Source organism: Trichomonas vaginalis, chromosome II (assembly GCF_026262505.1).
Source record: "Trichomonas vaginalis G3 chromosome II, whole genome shotgun sequence".
In the NCBI taxonomy this organism is placed as follows: Eukaryota; Parabasalia; order Trichomonadida; family Trichomonadidae; genus Trichomonas; species Trichomonas vaginalis.
Genome location: NC_067204.1, coordinates 11,540,300 through 11,556,620, shown reverse-complemented (window position 1 = coordinate 11,556,620; position 16,321 = coordinate 11,540,300). Strand labels below are relative to the sequence as shown.

The 16,321-nt window shown below is 34.4% G+C and overlaps 10 protein-coding genes and 1 pseudogene across 11 annotated transcripts, besides 1 other annotated feature; 1 reads left to right on the top strand and 10 right to left on the bottom strand.

Moving 5' to 3' along the window:
- Positions 1-16,321: part of a mobile genetic element that runs on past both edges of the window.
- Positions 50-646, bottom strand: TVAGG3_0527480 (uncharacterized protein; the record flags this gene model as incomplete). The annotated part of the gene is made up of 1 exon (XM_051237498.1): positions 50-646. A coding segment is annotated over one exon (597 nt), but the record flags the coding sequence as incomplete, so codon positions are not given.
- TVAGG3_0527470 (organellar and viral DNA polymerase type B) lies at positions 3,248-3,731 on the bottom strand (the record flags this gene model as incomplete). Its single annotated transcript, XM_051237497.1, has 1 exon — positions 3,248-3,731. A coding segment is annotated over one exon (484 nt), but the record flags the coding sequence as incomplete, so codon positions are not given.
- On the bottom strand, positions 4,018-5,042 carry TVAGG3_0527460 (organellar and viral DNA polymerase type B; the record flags this gene model as incomplete). The annotated part of the gene is made up of 1 exon (XM_051237496.1): positions 4,018-5,042. A coding segment is annotated over one exon (1,025 nt), but the record flags the coding sequence as incomplete, so codon positions are not given.
- On the bottom strand, positions 6,615-6,948 carry TVAGG3_0527450 (organellar and viral DNA polymerase type B; the record flags this gene model as incomplete). Its single annotated transcript, XM_051237495.1, has 1 exon — positions 6,615-6,948. A coding segment is annotated over one exon (334 nt), but the record flags the coding sequence as incomplete, so codon positions are not given.
- Positions 7,040-7,513, top strand: TVAGG3_0527440 (uncharacterized protein; the record flags this gene model as incomplete). The annotated part of the gene is made up of 1 exon (XM_051237494.1): positions 7,040-7,513. One exon carries the CDS (start codon positions 7,040-7,042, stop codon positions 7,511-7,513), a length of 474 nt encoding a protein of 157 aa, XP_051095318.1.
- TVAGG3_0527430 (KilA, N-terminal/APSES-type HTH, DNA-binding family) lies at positions 7,789-8,357 on the bottom strand (the record flags this gene model as incomplete). The annotated part of the gene is made up of 1 exon (XM_051237493.1): positions 7,789-8,357. A coding segment is annotated over one exon (569 nt), but the record flags the coding sequence as incomplete, so codon positions are not given.
- TVAGG3_0527420 (uncharacterized protein) lies at positions 8,766-9,428 on the bottom strand (the record flags this gene model as incomplete). The annotated part of the gene is made up of 1 exon (XM_051237492.1): positions 8,766-9,428. The coding sequence occupies one exon, from the start codon at positions 9,426-9,428 to the stop codon at positions 8,766-8,768; it is 663 nt and encodes a 220-aa protein (XP_051095316.1).
- Positions 9,600-10,151, bottom strand: TVAGG3_0527410 (integrase core domain containing protein family; the record flags this gene model as incomplete). Its single annotated transcript, XM_051237491.1, has 1 exon — positions 9,600-10,151. One exon carries the CDS (start codon positions 10,149-10,151, stop codon positions 9,600-9,602), a length of 552 nt encoding a protein of 183 aa, XP_051095315.1.
- On the bottom strand, positions 10,714-11,696 carry TVAGG3_0527400 (annotated as a pseudogene). Its single transcript has one exon. A coding segment is annotated over exon 1 (983 nt).
- On the bottom strand, positions 12,919-14,235 carry TVAGG3_0527390 (organellar and viral DNA polymerase type B; the record flags this gene model as incomplete). Its single annotated transcript, XM_051237490.1, has 1 exon — positions 12,919-14,235. A coding segment is annotated over one exon (1,317 nt), but the record flags the coding sequence as incomplete, so codon positions are not given.
- Positions 15,381-15,870, bottom strand: TVAGG3_0527380 (uncharacterized protein; the record flags this gene model as incomplete). The annotated part of the gene is made up of 1 exon (XM_051237489.1): positions 15,381-15,870. A coding segment is annotated over one exon (490 nt), but the record flags the coding sequence as incomplete, so codon positions are not given.

Genomic DNA, 16,321 nt, shown 5'->3' with positions numbered 1-16,321 from the left:
CAATAGGTCCTTTAACAGACAATTTGTATGTTATTGGAGCAGTAGATGTTTGACCTTGCTGGAAGCAAAAGTCCACTTCTGTTGGAAAACCACATAAGAAATGTGTGTTGTCATAGCTATCCCATTTATGTTCCACACTACCATCATCCACCAATGACCTCATAACATCTTCATTAAATCCTATCATATCATTGTTTGTATTGCAAGCGTTCGCAACCATTTCATAAAATACAGGTCCATATGATTTTTCAGGTTCTGCAGGCATATTTCCATAAGCTCCCATGGAAAGCTGAAGATATTTAAACTTAGGGTTCTCAAAATTAACATAATAGTTGTCTTTCTTTCTAAATAGTGCCCAAATACTTTTAACATTAATAGGCGTATAAGCTGCTGTAAATGTTGCACTTGAACTATCTGTATTCTTTGAGAATGAACCGTCCATAGGAATCCAATCCATAACTTTAACAGGAAAACATAAAGCCTCGTTTGTATAATGTTCTACAAGTTCTGTATAAATGTTAGGGTCTAAAGAGAATGACTTTGGATGAATGAAACATTCATTAAAATCCATCTTTGTTCGAAATAGTTGCTGGTTTACAGTTGTAATAGTAACTGTTCCACTAGCTTCTACTGCCTTCGTTATCATAGTGAATGGTTCATTCCATGGAACAAATTTATTTGTCGGTGGATTTGAATCTGAAGCAAATGCAACTTTAAGAGTTGGATTGAAAGCAATGATATCATTTACAGATATAGATGTGCATTGTAAGGCGTCGCTACTGAACTTTACTTTAAGCTGAATGTTTCCTGCAAAAGCTGGAATAAATCGAATAGCTTCTAATGGAAGGAATCTTCTAACAGGAATTCTTAAACGAAGCTTAAAATCAAATGATTTTCCTGCTGTAATTGGACCACTAACAATTTGTCCTGTTCTGCATGTTCCCGAATGACTCCATACATCTTCATGTCGAGTCTTTGAAAAACATCTACTTTCTTTATTTGTTCGGTAGTTTGTGAGTTTGAAGTTATATATGCTTCTTCTCTTGCGTTGTCTTGAGAATATACGATACGACCATTTGCAAGGATTTGATATCCAGCAACTGCATAGAAAGCGTCATCGAAACCAATCCAAAATCCTGGTGGGTTTGTTTTATTGGAACCTGAACCAATTTCTTTATCTACAATAAATTGACCTTCCATTTTATACGTAATGAATGTATTGTAAAGGTCCAACATATTTTCACCAGGAGGTGAGAGATTGAATGTTACCCATGTGTTATCTTTAGCAGTTCCAGGTTGTGATGGAATCTTTGCGTCAGAATATTTTCTATTAGTGTCACCAATTTGAACTGCATTGTCTATGATATCGAAATATGAGCGAATCTGATGAATATGCTCTGCTGGAGTAAATTCGTTTAACTGTTCGTTCTGCATGTATTTACTTCAGATAAAAATATCTATTTACTTCATTATTCTCACTCTTCTTCTTGGCATTCGTGGTGGAAGTTGTTTCTTGACATTTTCAATGAACTGTACATTCTCTTTTGTCTCAACTTCTTTCACTGGCGGGTCAGGGTTCTTTGACTCGGTTTGTTTTTCAATGAAATTCACGAACTTTGCAATAAGCTCTTGGTTCGTTATTGAAAGTACATCTGGCTTCTTTTCTTCTTGTTCTTTGGTGGCTCAGTTTGAACAGAAGGTTTTATATGGGCTTCGTGGACTTCACCCTTGCCATGCACCTTAATGTTGTCGCTCTCTGCATTCGCTAATGGAACCTTTCTTTTTCTTACGTATATTTTACCATCTTTACTCTGACTTACGTAATAGAAAGGATGTTGTATTCCTCTTGCGTCATTTAATATAATAGACTCTCGCTCTGATTTTGACAAGCTCATTTTACATCGGTTAAAGTTTTAATTTAGTTTTTTATCTACAGTCAAATGACTCAGACAAGTCTACGGACAAGACCCAAGGGGTCATAGATGTTGAAGCATTGAAGAAAGAAATTCGCGAGCAAATTTTATCCGAACTGAAGGAACAAAAACAAGAACAAAAGCCAGAGAGACCAAAGAGAAAACTTAGTGAAAAACAACTAGCTGCATTAGCTGCTGGAAGACAAAGAACCCACGTTTGCTGGCGAAAAAAGCTAGAGAAGAAGCAAAAGCAAAGGAAGAACAAAAAGCAAAGGAAGCTGAAGCAAAGAAAGAGTAAATGGTTTATTTTTATCCGAACTAAATGTATAGACAAATACCTTTATCTGTTGCGTTCAGTAGTGAAAACCCTGACGTCAAAATAAAGGGGAACAGAGTAACGTTTAAGTTTCCAACAGACTGGATTGTGAACATAAATGAAGAGAAGTACATTGGCATAACATCTATGTATATAACACGTGCTTTCAGAAAGGTTGACTTTATACTTCAAGTCGAGATAGAAAATGACGAACAGTCTTTAAGCGCCCAAAACATTCACATATACAAATACTTTAAAGACGATACAACATTGTTGCAATGTATGATTTCATTTAATGAGATGTTCGAGAAAAAGTTCAACATTGAAGTACAAACTTTACAGCCTTTACGTGAGTTTCTTGCACAACTGAAAGAAGAAGGTAGTCAGCCACAACTTATAGACTTTCATTATGAATTTAATGAAAATGAAGATGGAACATGACTGTCAATTTTGTATTCTCACCATTCAATGAAGTCGCTAAAAAGAAAGAAAATCCATTACGTATAAGATTTCAAATCTCCGAACCAAGTGATGATTTTAAGAATGTTTTCAATTATGATGCAATGCTTCCGAGGAAAAATGAATTTTCAAAGATTGTAACACCTGGCATTTGGGATAGAAAGCAAGCAATATTATATTCAAATAAAAGGGAGTTGAAAATGAGTTCATTGGTCATACAAGAACTTCACCACTTCCTAACCCTAAATACTATAAATTAACTGGCTTCAATCGTGAGTTTTGGATAGACATGTTCTCCACTCATGACCATAAATGTCCAGTGTTCTTGCCTCCAGACCATAAGGACTGTCTCTACATTGAAGCACAACTCTTAAACTCTACCATCGCAGTATTGTAAAATCTACGCTAGCTTTATTTTTATCACGAATGACCTCATTGCTGACAAAAATAAGCCGCTAGCGGCAAGGGCGAAGCCCATGACCTCAGAACTTCAACTTACGAATAAAGCTTGTTTTAGTCGTTATTGAAAAGTTGAACTTTTCAGCAAAGCAAGGTTGACATGACTTACATAAGTCGAATGCAATCTCTTGACCATCATAAAGTGCTTTGTAAAGTTTCATTAAACTGAACTCAGAGTCTTTGTCATATGTTCCAACAGGTATGTGAATGTTCTTATCTTCATTGTAATAGCATTGTATAGCTTCAGGAAACATTTCATTAGCGGTTAAAGCAATAACATCTTGCTTCACGCCTTTCATTCTGCAGTGAAATGCAACTTCATTTAAATCGTTAGTGAGTAAGTCTATGTAGGTCTTCTTTCCACAGAAAATACTTTTATAAGCTAAACTTTGTTTTCCAGGTGTTATTTCTGCAAAGTCGCTATGAAATTGACCAAGGTTCTTTCCTATAAGTTCGCGACCATATCTCTTCTTAAACTCTGCTGCAAGCTTTGGGATGTCTTCATTATATAAGTGCATACTGTCGGTATCCTGGTAAAAGATTTGAAGACCCATGTCCTCTGCAGTACAGAATACTTCATTCATAATACGTTTTGACATAGACAGAATATTAACACCAAGTGGACAGAAGTTAAAGTGTCTGCAAATGCTTTTCGTTAGCTTGAAAATAGTTTTATCTGAACCATCCAAACCTTCGAACTTCACTATATGGTTGTAATTTCTTATAGCATATCTTATAGCATCTTTGTCATTTACTATGGTTATTTTTGACTCAATAGGAGATAGAATAGTTTTGCCATAAATGCTGTTCAGAATGAGTTTTATAATTTCTTGTAAGGGGTTTCCTTCTTTCTTATACTTTAACCTTAACTCAAACAACTTCTTTACTTCATCTCTTATTCTCATATCTCTGTTTCCATCGTAATAGTATCCTTGCAACACTTCACATTTGACACCTTGATATTTTATGAGGTCTTGTAATGTTATATGGTCAACATGCATGAGACAGCAAGTGTTTGAACTTCTTGGAACGTTAAGTTCTGGATTTAGTTCAGGGTCGCAAACTATTAAATGAAAGTGTCTGGGTATACCAATCTCTGTTATCTTAATGAGAACAAAGAAGCCAGACATAAACTTTTCACCAATGGGTTCCTTTTGGTCATCATCGAATAAATGTCTCATGAGATACTCTGTGCTTAACATCTCATCCTTCAATACTTTTGGAATACCTTCTAAAGTATAAAGTCTTGCTATAGCTGAAGGATATAATGAAACAGTGTCGAAGTCAGCAATGAGTTTCTTTTTGCTCTTTTGTTTCATGTTATCTGACAACATACATCTTCCACCTTGAATGCATCTCGAAATAAATTCTCTTGGTTTATTTGAGAGGTCATAAAGATTTCCATTCGGGAAGTATACTCTGTTCTCAAACAATTTGTTAGCAATAGAACAAATACTAACGTAGTCATAAACGTTTAAATCAAACTCTTTCAATAAGTCATTGCAGAACTTTACAAAACCTTCTCTTAAAATTCTTACATCTTGTTTGCAGTAAAACGTGCTATATTTTTCTAAGTCGAAGTGGTTTTCATCTATTCTGCAACCTTTGATGGAATCTATGTTCTTCATAAATGTATCTGCATCATGGATAAACTTACATGCTTCAGAAATGACACCAGTTCTGTTGTCATTTGCTAACAAAACACTGCTGTAGTAGTTATATGGAAATACTTCTTTCGGTCCTGTTTGTAAGTTAAACATAGCAGGAAATAGTTTAAGCTTCTTATTTATAACACTGTAAGAGTCTTTTATAATAATTGCCCGTCCTTTATATAAGCCAGTTATTTGCATTGTTCGTGAACCTTTAATGATGGGAGTTCCTTTCACTTCTGTCATGTGTCTTAAGATGAAGTTTATGTCATAACTGAGGTTATGGAAATATATTAAACTCTTGTCAGGAAGTCTTTCCAAAAATTCTGTTGCACAGTTTTGACCCCAAATGCTTTCACTCACTGAACCATCTTCACTGTCATAACAGATGTTAAAAGCTTTATGAAAGCCATCGTACTACACTCAAAGTCAGCAAAGAAAACGTGCTCAGGAATGAATTTACATTTAGCTTTATTTACTTCTTTTGACTCTGCTTTCTTCTTCAGTTGTACACAATACTTTGGAGCATATGTCAAATCTTTAAATGGTGCAAGGTTCTGTTTATATAAGTCAGTAGTATATGTGAAAAGTTCTCCATAAGAAATAGGTTCGAAATATTTGCACTCCCACAATGTTTTCATAACATCCCATAACGGTGTTGTTCTATCATAACGAACTACATATTTATCTTCTCTCTTTGTATAAATCTTCATCTGTTTCTCAATGTTCATTCCACCACAAGCTTTGAGAATTTCTTTATAGTTTCGAATGAAGTATGTTGTCATTGGAAGTCTTTCATTTAGCATGTAGTGGTCTTCAACAAGAAGTAAGTCAATAGTTCTAACAGTTTCGCATTCTTTTGGTATATATCTCTTTATTTCATTATGTCTTGAGTCATTGAAATAACCAATGGTAACATTAAATGCTATACCTGTTGCGTCAGAAATTTCTTGTACTTTACTTTGAGGAAAGTCTCTAACACGAATGACTTCTCTCATGTGGTCAATAGTTTCTTCATTTACTCCAGCCTGAATGCAAGCATAAACGAAACAATTGTCCTCTGTCATAAGTATTGCAGTTCTTTTGTTCAGTTCATTGAAGATTTGGTAGCGTTCAAGATTTATAGGTAATGTGCAAAGATACTTCCATAACTGACCGCTTCTCTTCTTATAAAACTTCTTTTCACCATTATCTTTCCAAAAGCTTTCTATAAGTGCTGGGTTTCCTGTTGCTTAAGAGCTTCCAAAATGGCTTTCTGGTCATTTGTCAGTGTGCTTTCATCTCTATATGGTCTCTTTTTTGGTTTGCCTTTCTTTACATCTGACATCGTTAAGCCTTCATATTCTGTTAAATCATACATCTTTATTTCAGTAAGATTCTTTATGTTTGTCAAGAAGAAGTCATAGTGCATTTCAACAATACCTGCAGCATTTGCTTCTATCTCTGATATAAAGTTCTCCTTCAAGAGCTGATGTAGTAATGTTCCAATATTATTGAGGTTTAACGTAGAACATTCATACTTTCCACCAAGTTTATAACATACCATCCATCTTTGTTGCGAGTTTATTTTAATCTTCTCTAAGAGTCTCATGAAAACCTTACCGAAATGTTTGTGTAAATATTCTCTGTTTGGTTCATCTAAAGCTTCGATGTTAAAGTCAATGAGTCTATTGCCTGACTTCACATTTCTCTTCCTATTCTCTTCATCTTTCTTTAACCATCTCTCACCTTCTTTTGGTTTGTCGTCAATGGAACGAATGACATCGTTAGCTTTGCGAACTTGTTCTATAGCACTTTTAAACATCTCTCTTCTCTGTTGTTTCAGTGTGTCGTCTCTTCTTCTTGTTTCACCAACGTTTGCATTTGTTATGTCAAACATTTCTCTTCTTACTTCATGAGGTACTGAACGTCTATGATATAAGTCAATAGCAATGTCATTTAAAGGAAATGCTCTTGCATGGACTTCGTCCTCGCCGCGTTGCGGCTTTATGAACTCATGAATTCTATCATAACTTATTGCACCATTATAGTCTTTAATGAAGTCAGCGAGTGCTTTTTTGTTTGTTGCGTAATGCTTTGCAACATCTATATTAGCTTCTGTAAGAAGTTGTTTTATTTCTGAGTGTTCTAACTTAGACAACTTCCGATACATCTTTAGTAGGAAATAAAAAAATATTTTTTCGAAAAAATAAACTTAGATTTTTTTAAGTTATTTTTCAAAATAATTTAATATTTTTATTTTAATGAAACACATGCAAGATTGCAAGTTCTTTTCATACAATGCTCTCGCTACTGCCATCAAGAATGAGTTCAATGGTGCTTCAAACGTCAATGTTATCTTTAACAAGAAGTTTGTGAAAGAATCTAAGTTCGGTCAGTATGTCAGACCATTAGCTATTGTCATTGACCGCAAACGTTATACTTCACAAGAGTTAGCAGTAGTTTTGAAACAAAAGGGTTTCTTCGTGAATGTCAAAGATACTCATTATACTGTTATAAAGAACTCCAACATTGACTTCTTCAGTATTGCTTTAAATCTTTCCGAACAGAAAGAATATAAGAAGGGTGAAATAAATGTGAAATATTATCCTTCATCTCTGAAGACAATAACGAACAAAGATGTTATACAAAAGTTCTTACCAAAGGTTGAAGAAGCTTCAATTGACATTGACGAAGGAAGTGAAATGGTTGAAGAAATTGACCCTGAAGCTATTTAACCAAAAATATATTTTTGTTCATTCTTCCTCTTGAAGTTATCGAAATATTCTGTTATTTTTTCCTTCAGTAATGTAAGTCTTCTTTGAAGGTAAGTATTGTGCAACCTTTGATGTCATAGTGTGTTTGAGGAAGAGTATTTTTGACAATTTCCTTTATTTGCTCATTCGGTGTCATTGAAATCGGTAAGTTTTCACGATAGAACCAGTTTCTGTCAGATTTATATATTTTAGCAAGGTCGTAAAAGCTTTTGTTGTTTCTTCTGACTAAATGCAACATAACCATATCTCTATCTTCTTCTTTCTCCAACTCTTCAGTATAAATCATATACTTATAACTCTTTTCCTTTCCTTTTGGTACTGAACGTGGTATTCTTTTCTGTATGCTTTTGTCTTTGGATTCAATGACTTCATCTTTTGCTTGAAGTTTCTTTTCCATCTCTCCACGTTCTGCTTTATATAGTTCATCTAACATCATGAAAATATAACAAGCATAACGAGGTGAAGCCCACATTGCTACAGCATTTACTAAAAGTCTATGAACATAATAACCTTTCAAACCAGGAGCCAAATTCTTGCGATTTTCGTACGGAATCTCTTCCCTCGGTTTTCCGAGGGAAGCAATCATATGAGGAAATTCTTCTAAAAGTTCTTTTGCCTGTTGGTTTTCAAACCAATGATATGCTTGCTTTGTAGAACGAAGAGCGTTCATTATACTTTGCATTTGATACATATCATCTTTGACTGAACGAATGAGTCTCAATTGTTTGTTATATTGTATGTATTCGTATTCTTCATTTATGGCTTCATGAACGATAGCAGTTGTTGTGTTCTCTAATGTTGACATTACTGTTCTTACATACAGGATAAAAAAATAAATAAAATAAAAACTAACTTTATTTTTTCTATCTTAAGGAAATTCATGATTTTTGTGCTGAATTCAATAAAAATATAATTTAGGTGAAGAGGTGAGATGTCACCCGTTTTTTCACCTGTTTTCTCACCCTCGTGACTTTGTCATAACTTCTTCGTAAATGCCTTGTCATAACTTCTTCGTAAATGCTTTGTCATAACTTCTTCGTAAATGCCTTGTCATAACTTCTTCGTAAATGCCTTGTCAAGATTTCATCGTAAATGCTTTGTCATAACTTCTTCGTAAATGAGTGTAAATGACCAAAAATATATTATAGGTGAAGAGGTGACATCTCACCTAAACATTATTTTTTGGTGAATTCAATAAAAATAAATGGTTCATTTACTCACAATATTTTTGTACAAAACGACCCCAAACTTTTAACTTCTTTTCTGCAGCTTCAAATGCTATCTTAGCGAGTTCATATTCTCTAAATTCTCTCTTTAAATCTTCTTGTTCCCATTGGTCTAGTTCGTATGGAGAATCTCTATAACCATAATATATCTCACGTTCATGTTCTAATTGTTTTTCACACATTTTTCCAACTTCTTCTTCGAACAAAGGTTTAGCATTCTCCACTGTATCTTCGAGTTCTTCTTCATCTAACTTCTCATGAACTTTCTTGTCTATGGAGTCCATAATATCTTTGACATAAAATGCATACTTTACAGAGCACCATTCAGCAACAAAATGAACGAGGTCAGCATGTATGTAAATACCTTTGAATTCATTCATAACGCCCTTAGTAAGCTCATAAAATGCTTGTTTTGAGGTCGAGCCACTTTTGGCTCCACCGTATTCTTTCAACCAAAACTCAAGAATTTCCTGCATTTTAGTACTATTGAGAAATCTGTTTAAATGGTTTAACTTTGCTTCTCTTGCCATCTTTGTTGCATTAATGTAACCATCCTTGTCTCTACGTAAGACTTCAATACCGTTATAAGTGCCTTTTGTGAATGTTTCACCATTAGATTTGTTCGTGAATGTTTTTGCTTCGACTGACATTTTGTTCTTACATACAAAATAAAAAAAATAAAATAAAAAACTAACTTTATTTTTGGTCTTTTGTGAAAATTCATGAAAATTCAAGAGGTGAAAAAAGAGGTGAAAAAACAGGTGAATCTCACCTCTTCACCTAAATTATATTTTTGTCTGATTTACATCCAACGAAAAAGTTTAGAAGAATTTTCTTATTCTTTCTGGCATGTTTTTATCTTTCCAGTACTCCCGCTCTAATGGTCCCAGATGAGTTGGTTTAGATTCTCTCAAGTTCTTAGATGGTATAACATCTTCAACGCCTCCTTCATATCTTACTTTATAAGTGTCATCGTTTGTGTTATAGTCAAGTATTTCAATAACCACTCCTCGCTTTGCTTCGTCAATGGTTTCAGCAAGTTTGCCATTACTACTTTCGACTAATTTATGTCGAGGGTAAAATGCTATGGAGTCGTCAGCAGCTTTTATAAGATATCCATTACCTTGCGTAGAGTCTACGATATAATAATTTCGACTTAACCTTAAACGTTTCTTTGTCAATGGTTTGTCGTCAAGAACTACACGAACTTTTGTACCAGGAATGAGAGTAAATTGTGTTGAATTTCTGATATTTTGTGTTTGGCTTCGTTTCTTTTGTATATACTTTTCTTCTTGTTGTTGTGTCATTGAATTTGGTGTATGTCCTGTTGTAGAATGTGTTGAGGAATTATATACTTCGAGAAAATGTTTCATTGTTTCTTCGGTAAAGTCTCGCTCTTGATTTAAATCTCTGAGAGTCCTTATGAAGCGGTTAATGATACCGAGTATGTTATGGTTATGGTCTTCAGTAGTGTAGTGAGTTATGTTATGCTTAATGAGAAATTCTGTGATTTCGTTGCTGAGGTATGCACCGTCTTGGTCTGATGTTAAAATACTTGGGCTATGTTCTGCTACAAACTTTTGTAAAACTCTTAACACTTCATGAGTTCCTTTATTTCTCATTATATACGCATATGCTTTACGAGTGTTAACATTTATGAAGATGAGGAATGGTTTATGTCCTCCTTTTCTGCTTTGAATGAGAGTGTCAAATTGGTATGCGTCAGGAGTGTTGGAGTAAATTGGTAAAAAGTAGTCGTAAGGATTTATTTTTGTTTGATGTACAACATTTTTGTCAAAGAACCTTTTCACTTCAGCTCTGTTAGTAAATCCCGAACTCTTTGCAGCTTCATTGAACTTCTTAAATGACCTCCATGGATGTTGTTCGAATACTTCTTTCAAGCTCATTTATGTAAAGTTAAAGATTTTAACCAACTCGTATCCAAGCGTGCATTGTTATATAAGGAGGCATATAATCTTTTCCATTACCTGCTGGGTCTGTAATACCAGCTACAACATGTGTATGATTTCCTGCAGTTCCACAGAAAATACCTGTGCTAACATCTTTGGGGTCAGTTGTGATATCATATCTATTCATTCCCTGTCTATCCGAACCCGCTGCAAGATTTGTATAACCTCTTTTTGTTATTGAATGTGAATGGTTTCCTTCCACAGATGTTCTTCCACTGAACCTATGCATATGTGAAGGAAGGTTTTCAATACCTATTTTCTTTGAACCTCCCATCTTCATTGACTGCGTATTAGTGTAGAATGGAAAACTGTCAACTATTTCATACCATCTACCACCAAATAAAGTGTTTGGATTTATTGGATTCATAGACGTATAAACAGCTCCTATAGGATATATTAAATCATATATGCTCATAACTCTATAAACATATTCTAAAGAACTTATGTCATTAAATACCATTTGGAATGTATCTCCCGGATGAAATGTTGCATTTGTTCCACTTTTATAATGTAATGTTAGTTCAATAGAATTATCCAAGAAAAATTCAAAAGTATCTGGTTGAAGACCTCTAACAAATTCAAATGGAGTTGCTGGTTCACCATTTATAATTTCTGTTGTAAATGTCATTGTATCTGGTTTCGAAAATTTCTTTGTTAGTTCTGCATCCACATAAGTTTTTCTGCTTTCTTGTCTAACATTGCTGGTAGTTCATATGCTTCAAAGTTTCTGGCATGATCTTCGGTATTCCTGCAACTCTTATCTAAATTGTTAAGAGTATCTTTTACGCTTGTACTCGGATTCTCTAAAGGTGCACTTGAACCAAGGTCAAAGTTCAATATTATGTCGTCTGCTCTAACAGTAGTGAAGGATTTATGTGTATGGTTCTTGTCTGCTTTCTTGTCATATAAATCTTGAGCAGTGAATTTAATATTATGTTCATCCTTCATGACATAAACATCTTTACATCTAATGTTTCTCATCGTCGTTATGTCGTCATCCGATGTTAAACCTTGTGGAAAGTTAGGAGGTTTACAATATAATGCAGCCGCGTGCGGCGGGCTCCGCCTCCCCACCAGTTTCTTCAACCGTTCCTTCAATACTTTCTATAGCAACAGTTGTGAAGGATTTATGTGTATGGTTCTTGTCTGCTTTCTTATCTAACATTGCTGGTAGTTCATGTGCTTCAAAGTTTCTGGCATGACTTTCAATGTTCCTGCAACTGTTATCTAAACTGTTAAGAGTATCTTTTACGCTTGTACTTGGATTTTCTAATGGTGCACTTGAACCAAGGTCAAAGTTCAATATTATGTCGTCTGCTCTAACAGTAGTGAAGGATTTATGTGTATGGTTCTTGTCTGCTTTACTGTCTAAAGAAGTTTGAAGTTCATTTATATCGGAGATGTTGTGTTTATGAGATTTCAAAACTTTGTTCGTTGCGTCAAGTTCAACTTTGTCAGCTTTACTTTTAATAGCATCTTCAAACGTTATTTTTGCCTTAACTCTTAACATAAATCTTGGTTCAACTAATACACCATTAACAGAGAAAGTAGAGGCATAAATTTCATCGTTATAACTAAATGCTTCTGGTGCTTTACCTGTGTCATACTGTACAGTACAGCTTATGTCATAACCTTTAGCACGAATGTATTTATATCTTCTTTCATTAACATTTTTTGTCTTCGCTTCATCACTTCGTGTTAAATATCCATGGTAGTCCGTTATAATCTGTTCGTCTGAAGTTATATAATGAACGTGGTTTTTATCTGCTTTTTCGGCTAATTTCTCATTAACATCATTCACTTCTAATTCAACTCTTCCGCCAGAACTCTTATTATCATTAATCTTTTTCATTAATTCGGTAATTACGTCATAAAGACTATATTCTGTTTTCGGTTTTGTAAATAATGAGTCAAAATTTCTTTTCATCATTACATCGCTGACATTAATGATATCACCAATTCCTTTTTCATTTATTCTCTTCATTAATTCTGCAATAATGACGAATATATAATCTGTTAATTTATTCTCTTCATCGAGGGTTATAGAATGTTTTGAAATTGAATCATTAACTCCTCTAAATAAATCAATAACTTCAGGATACACGTTTTTAATGTCTTGAATAACCCGACCAGTATCCTCGCCACTATGTGGCTCTGAGCCCGTTGGGCTCTGTTGTTCATGTTCTTCGTTCCCGTCGTTACGTGGTTTTATATCTCTAACCATCATCAACGCAGCCATAACCGGAGGGTTTGTTGCTACCTGTTCGAAAATCCGTCCGTTATGTATGGTATATCTAAATAATTTCTTTGTGTTTGTTAAAACATTTGAAACAAGTCTTTTAAAACCATCTACAAAATTTCCTGTTTCACCTAATGTTCTTGCAGCATTTACAAGCTCACCCATTCCCGCTTTTGACCCCAAAAACGTCCATATTGCATTTATTTCACTCTGTATAGTTGTCCATTCAGCGAAACTAACACCCGCATTCGCTAAGCTGAAAATGAAATTCAGTGGATCGAACTTAATTCCACCTTCTTTTTCAATTTCAACGAACTCACTAACATGAGATTTTAAATATTCTTTCGTTAAAATTGTTTTCCCCGATGTTATGTCATTAACGAAACTATCACCGTCAAAAGTTAACGAATTCAATTTCGTCGTTGATGCTTTTATTTCATACACCGCTTTATCGATAGTTTTTGGCTCACCTTCTTTAGAAGCATATGAAACATTAATGAATGAATTATATGTATTCGTGAATGAATTAAAATCAATGATTTTCATTAATGACGCCTTTAATGATTCATTAACTGTTGAATCCCTTAAAACAATTAATGAACTGTCATGGGCTTCGCCCTGGTCGCTTCGGTCTGAAAGACCTTCAGGACTCAAAGAGTCCGTTTGCGACTTTATGAAAGGTACACTGCAAACCGTCGAGTTTGGATCAAATGCTGTAGTTGGTGCAGGAATATTAATGATATAAGTCATTAAATCATTAAGTGACGTAAATAATGTTGTCGTTTTTGATTTAATTTCTTTAGCATCTGTTATATATGGTAATTTTATTTCTGTAGTTTCTGAATTAAAGATATTCGCTAAAATGTTTTGTAAACTGTTTTGAACAGCTGTGTAAACCGTTGAATTCGGAACTCTTACGATTTCACCATCCTTAATAAAAGGCATTGTACATGACGTAGTGCTTGGGTCAAATCTTTCGGGATTATAATTCAACATATATTCTAACGCTTCATATACAGACCTATAAACAGTTGTGTCGTTCTTCATGACAACTTCACCATTTACAATGAATGGCATAGTGCATGGAGTTAAAATAGGGTCAAACTTTTCATAGTCCTTCCATGTTATGTATTTCTCGGTATTTCCATCAGAAATAACAATATATTTGTCAGTAAGTGTGAGAGAGTATTGACCAAAATATAAACGTTTAGCTCTGTCAGCTTCATACGCATATGCAGCAATACTCATATTTTAATGAGAATAAAATGTTGTTCTATTTGCAAAGTACAGACCCAAACGAATACGGGACAGTAAAGCTACAAACAAACTTAGGTCTTCAGAATGAAGCGCTTGCTTTCAGAGTTGTTGACTTCAATACTATCGCTTCATTCGTTATAACAGATGAAACAGATTTCATGGAGCTTGAAATAGATGGAAAGAAGCACGAAATAAGATTTCACAATAATGTAGAATATAAGATGGAAACATTAGCTGGAGTGTTAAATGCGCTCATAAATACTACAATAAACAAGGAGAACGAAGAAAACTTAATGAATGTTAAACTTATTGCAGGAGTTTTGAAGTTCAGTTATGCGAAGGAGTTTAAGATAACACGAATGAGTCATAGAGTTCAATTGCTTCTGGGAGCATACCATATGACATGTCCTTTGAAAAGTGTTGACAAAACGATTGAGATGAAATCTGTTCCATACGTATGTTATGGTAATTGTTTATACGTTGAGTCAAAAATAGCTAATGTCACAGGTATTTCAGGAGTTAATAGTAAAGGTTCAGTAGAATATAAATCCTTCTGTTATGCAGTCAATTCAATGTTCATTCCAAACGTTCCTGTCATAGTAACTCATTTAGGTAAATGGGTTCGCATTAGTCCTCATAATTTGAAAGACATGCAATTCAGACTTGTTGACTTTCAAGGAGAGCCTGTAGAACTGAAGGCACCAGTGCGAATGACTGTTGAAGTTGACTTTTTAGAAAATATTAAATGCAACAGCTTACAAGAGAACTCAGAGCTAAAAATATAAAGTATGAATGTTATGTATTAGGTCATGAACTTTGGTTATTGCTGTTTGATGAAACAAATGAGTTAGTTATGTCAGTCAAGAGAACAGAAAAAGGCGTCAAAGGCGCCGAGCGCAAAGCGCTATATTGTGTTAGTGAAAACTGCACCAAGTCAATAAGATTAGGTTTGCATTATGAAGATGAGTTCGATACTGTTGAAGAAGTTTTGGATAGATATTACAAATTGCTTTAATTTACTAAAACATATTTCAAACAAAGCTTATATTCTGTTGAAAGTTTTGTATACTCGTTCGAATATTTATACTTAAACTCAACTCCTGTAGTTCCTGGTATTTCAATGATGCGGATGTTACCTATTTTCATGAATGGTGGCGTTTGACCACAGCATTCGATTTCAGGGTCGAGATAGTCAATGACACATTGTTTCCCTGTTATTCGTGATATAACATTTTCAAGGTCCTCCTTTGTTAGAATTATTTGGTTCTTGCTTATAAGATTTGTCAAAAGCTTCTTATCGTCTTTGAGTAAAATTGTTTGGTATAACTGAAGAAGGTAATGGTCTACGTTATCTGAAGGATTTGTTTGAACATTTGTGTAAGGGTTGTCGTTGGCTTCTCTTGAAAGAATTTGGTCCAGTGGTGGATACTCTAACTTAACATCTGATGTAGCGTTAGCGTTTGAAGCTGTGTTTAAATTCACGGATTTCAGCTCTGGTTCTGGCTCTTTCAAACACTCCGAACTATAGTTCTTTATGACAATATTGTTTGTCGTTCGTGAGTCAACATTTGATGTTGGTTCAATTGGAACATTAACGGCACCAGCTAAGATGGATTTGCTTCTCATTTCATATAGAATAAAAACCTTTTATATGTATGAAATGAACAATATACTCGACAAGGGTTTGAATGTAAAGCTAACGAATGAAAATATTGTTGAATTCACTGAGACAGGTGCTGTGTATAAAGATGTAGAACTACTGAACAAAAGAGCTAAGGGAAGAAGCAGGAACATGAACAAAGGGTGGAAGCCTATAAAAATTTATGTCAATGATGGCTCAGGAGGTTCAAACATAAAGTATGCAGAAAGTTATAGAGTTTATGCGCTAAAGGTGAAAAGCCTTCATTTAAGAACAGCTATTCTAACGCATATCCTCAAAAGTTAACGGATGGGGAAGTGGATGATATGAATGACAGCAAAAATATTAACAGAAATGGCGACAGAGATGCATGGAATTTGTTTACCATCAGTCAATTGAAGGTTAAACTTTAAAACAATGTTGGTCGTTCCCATGGAA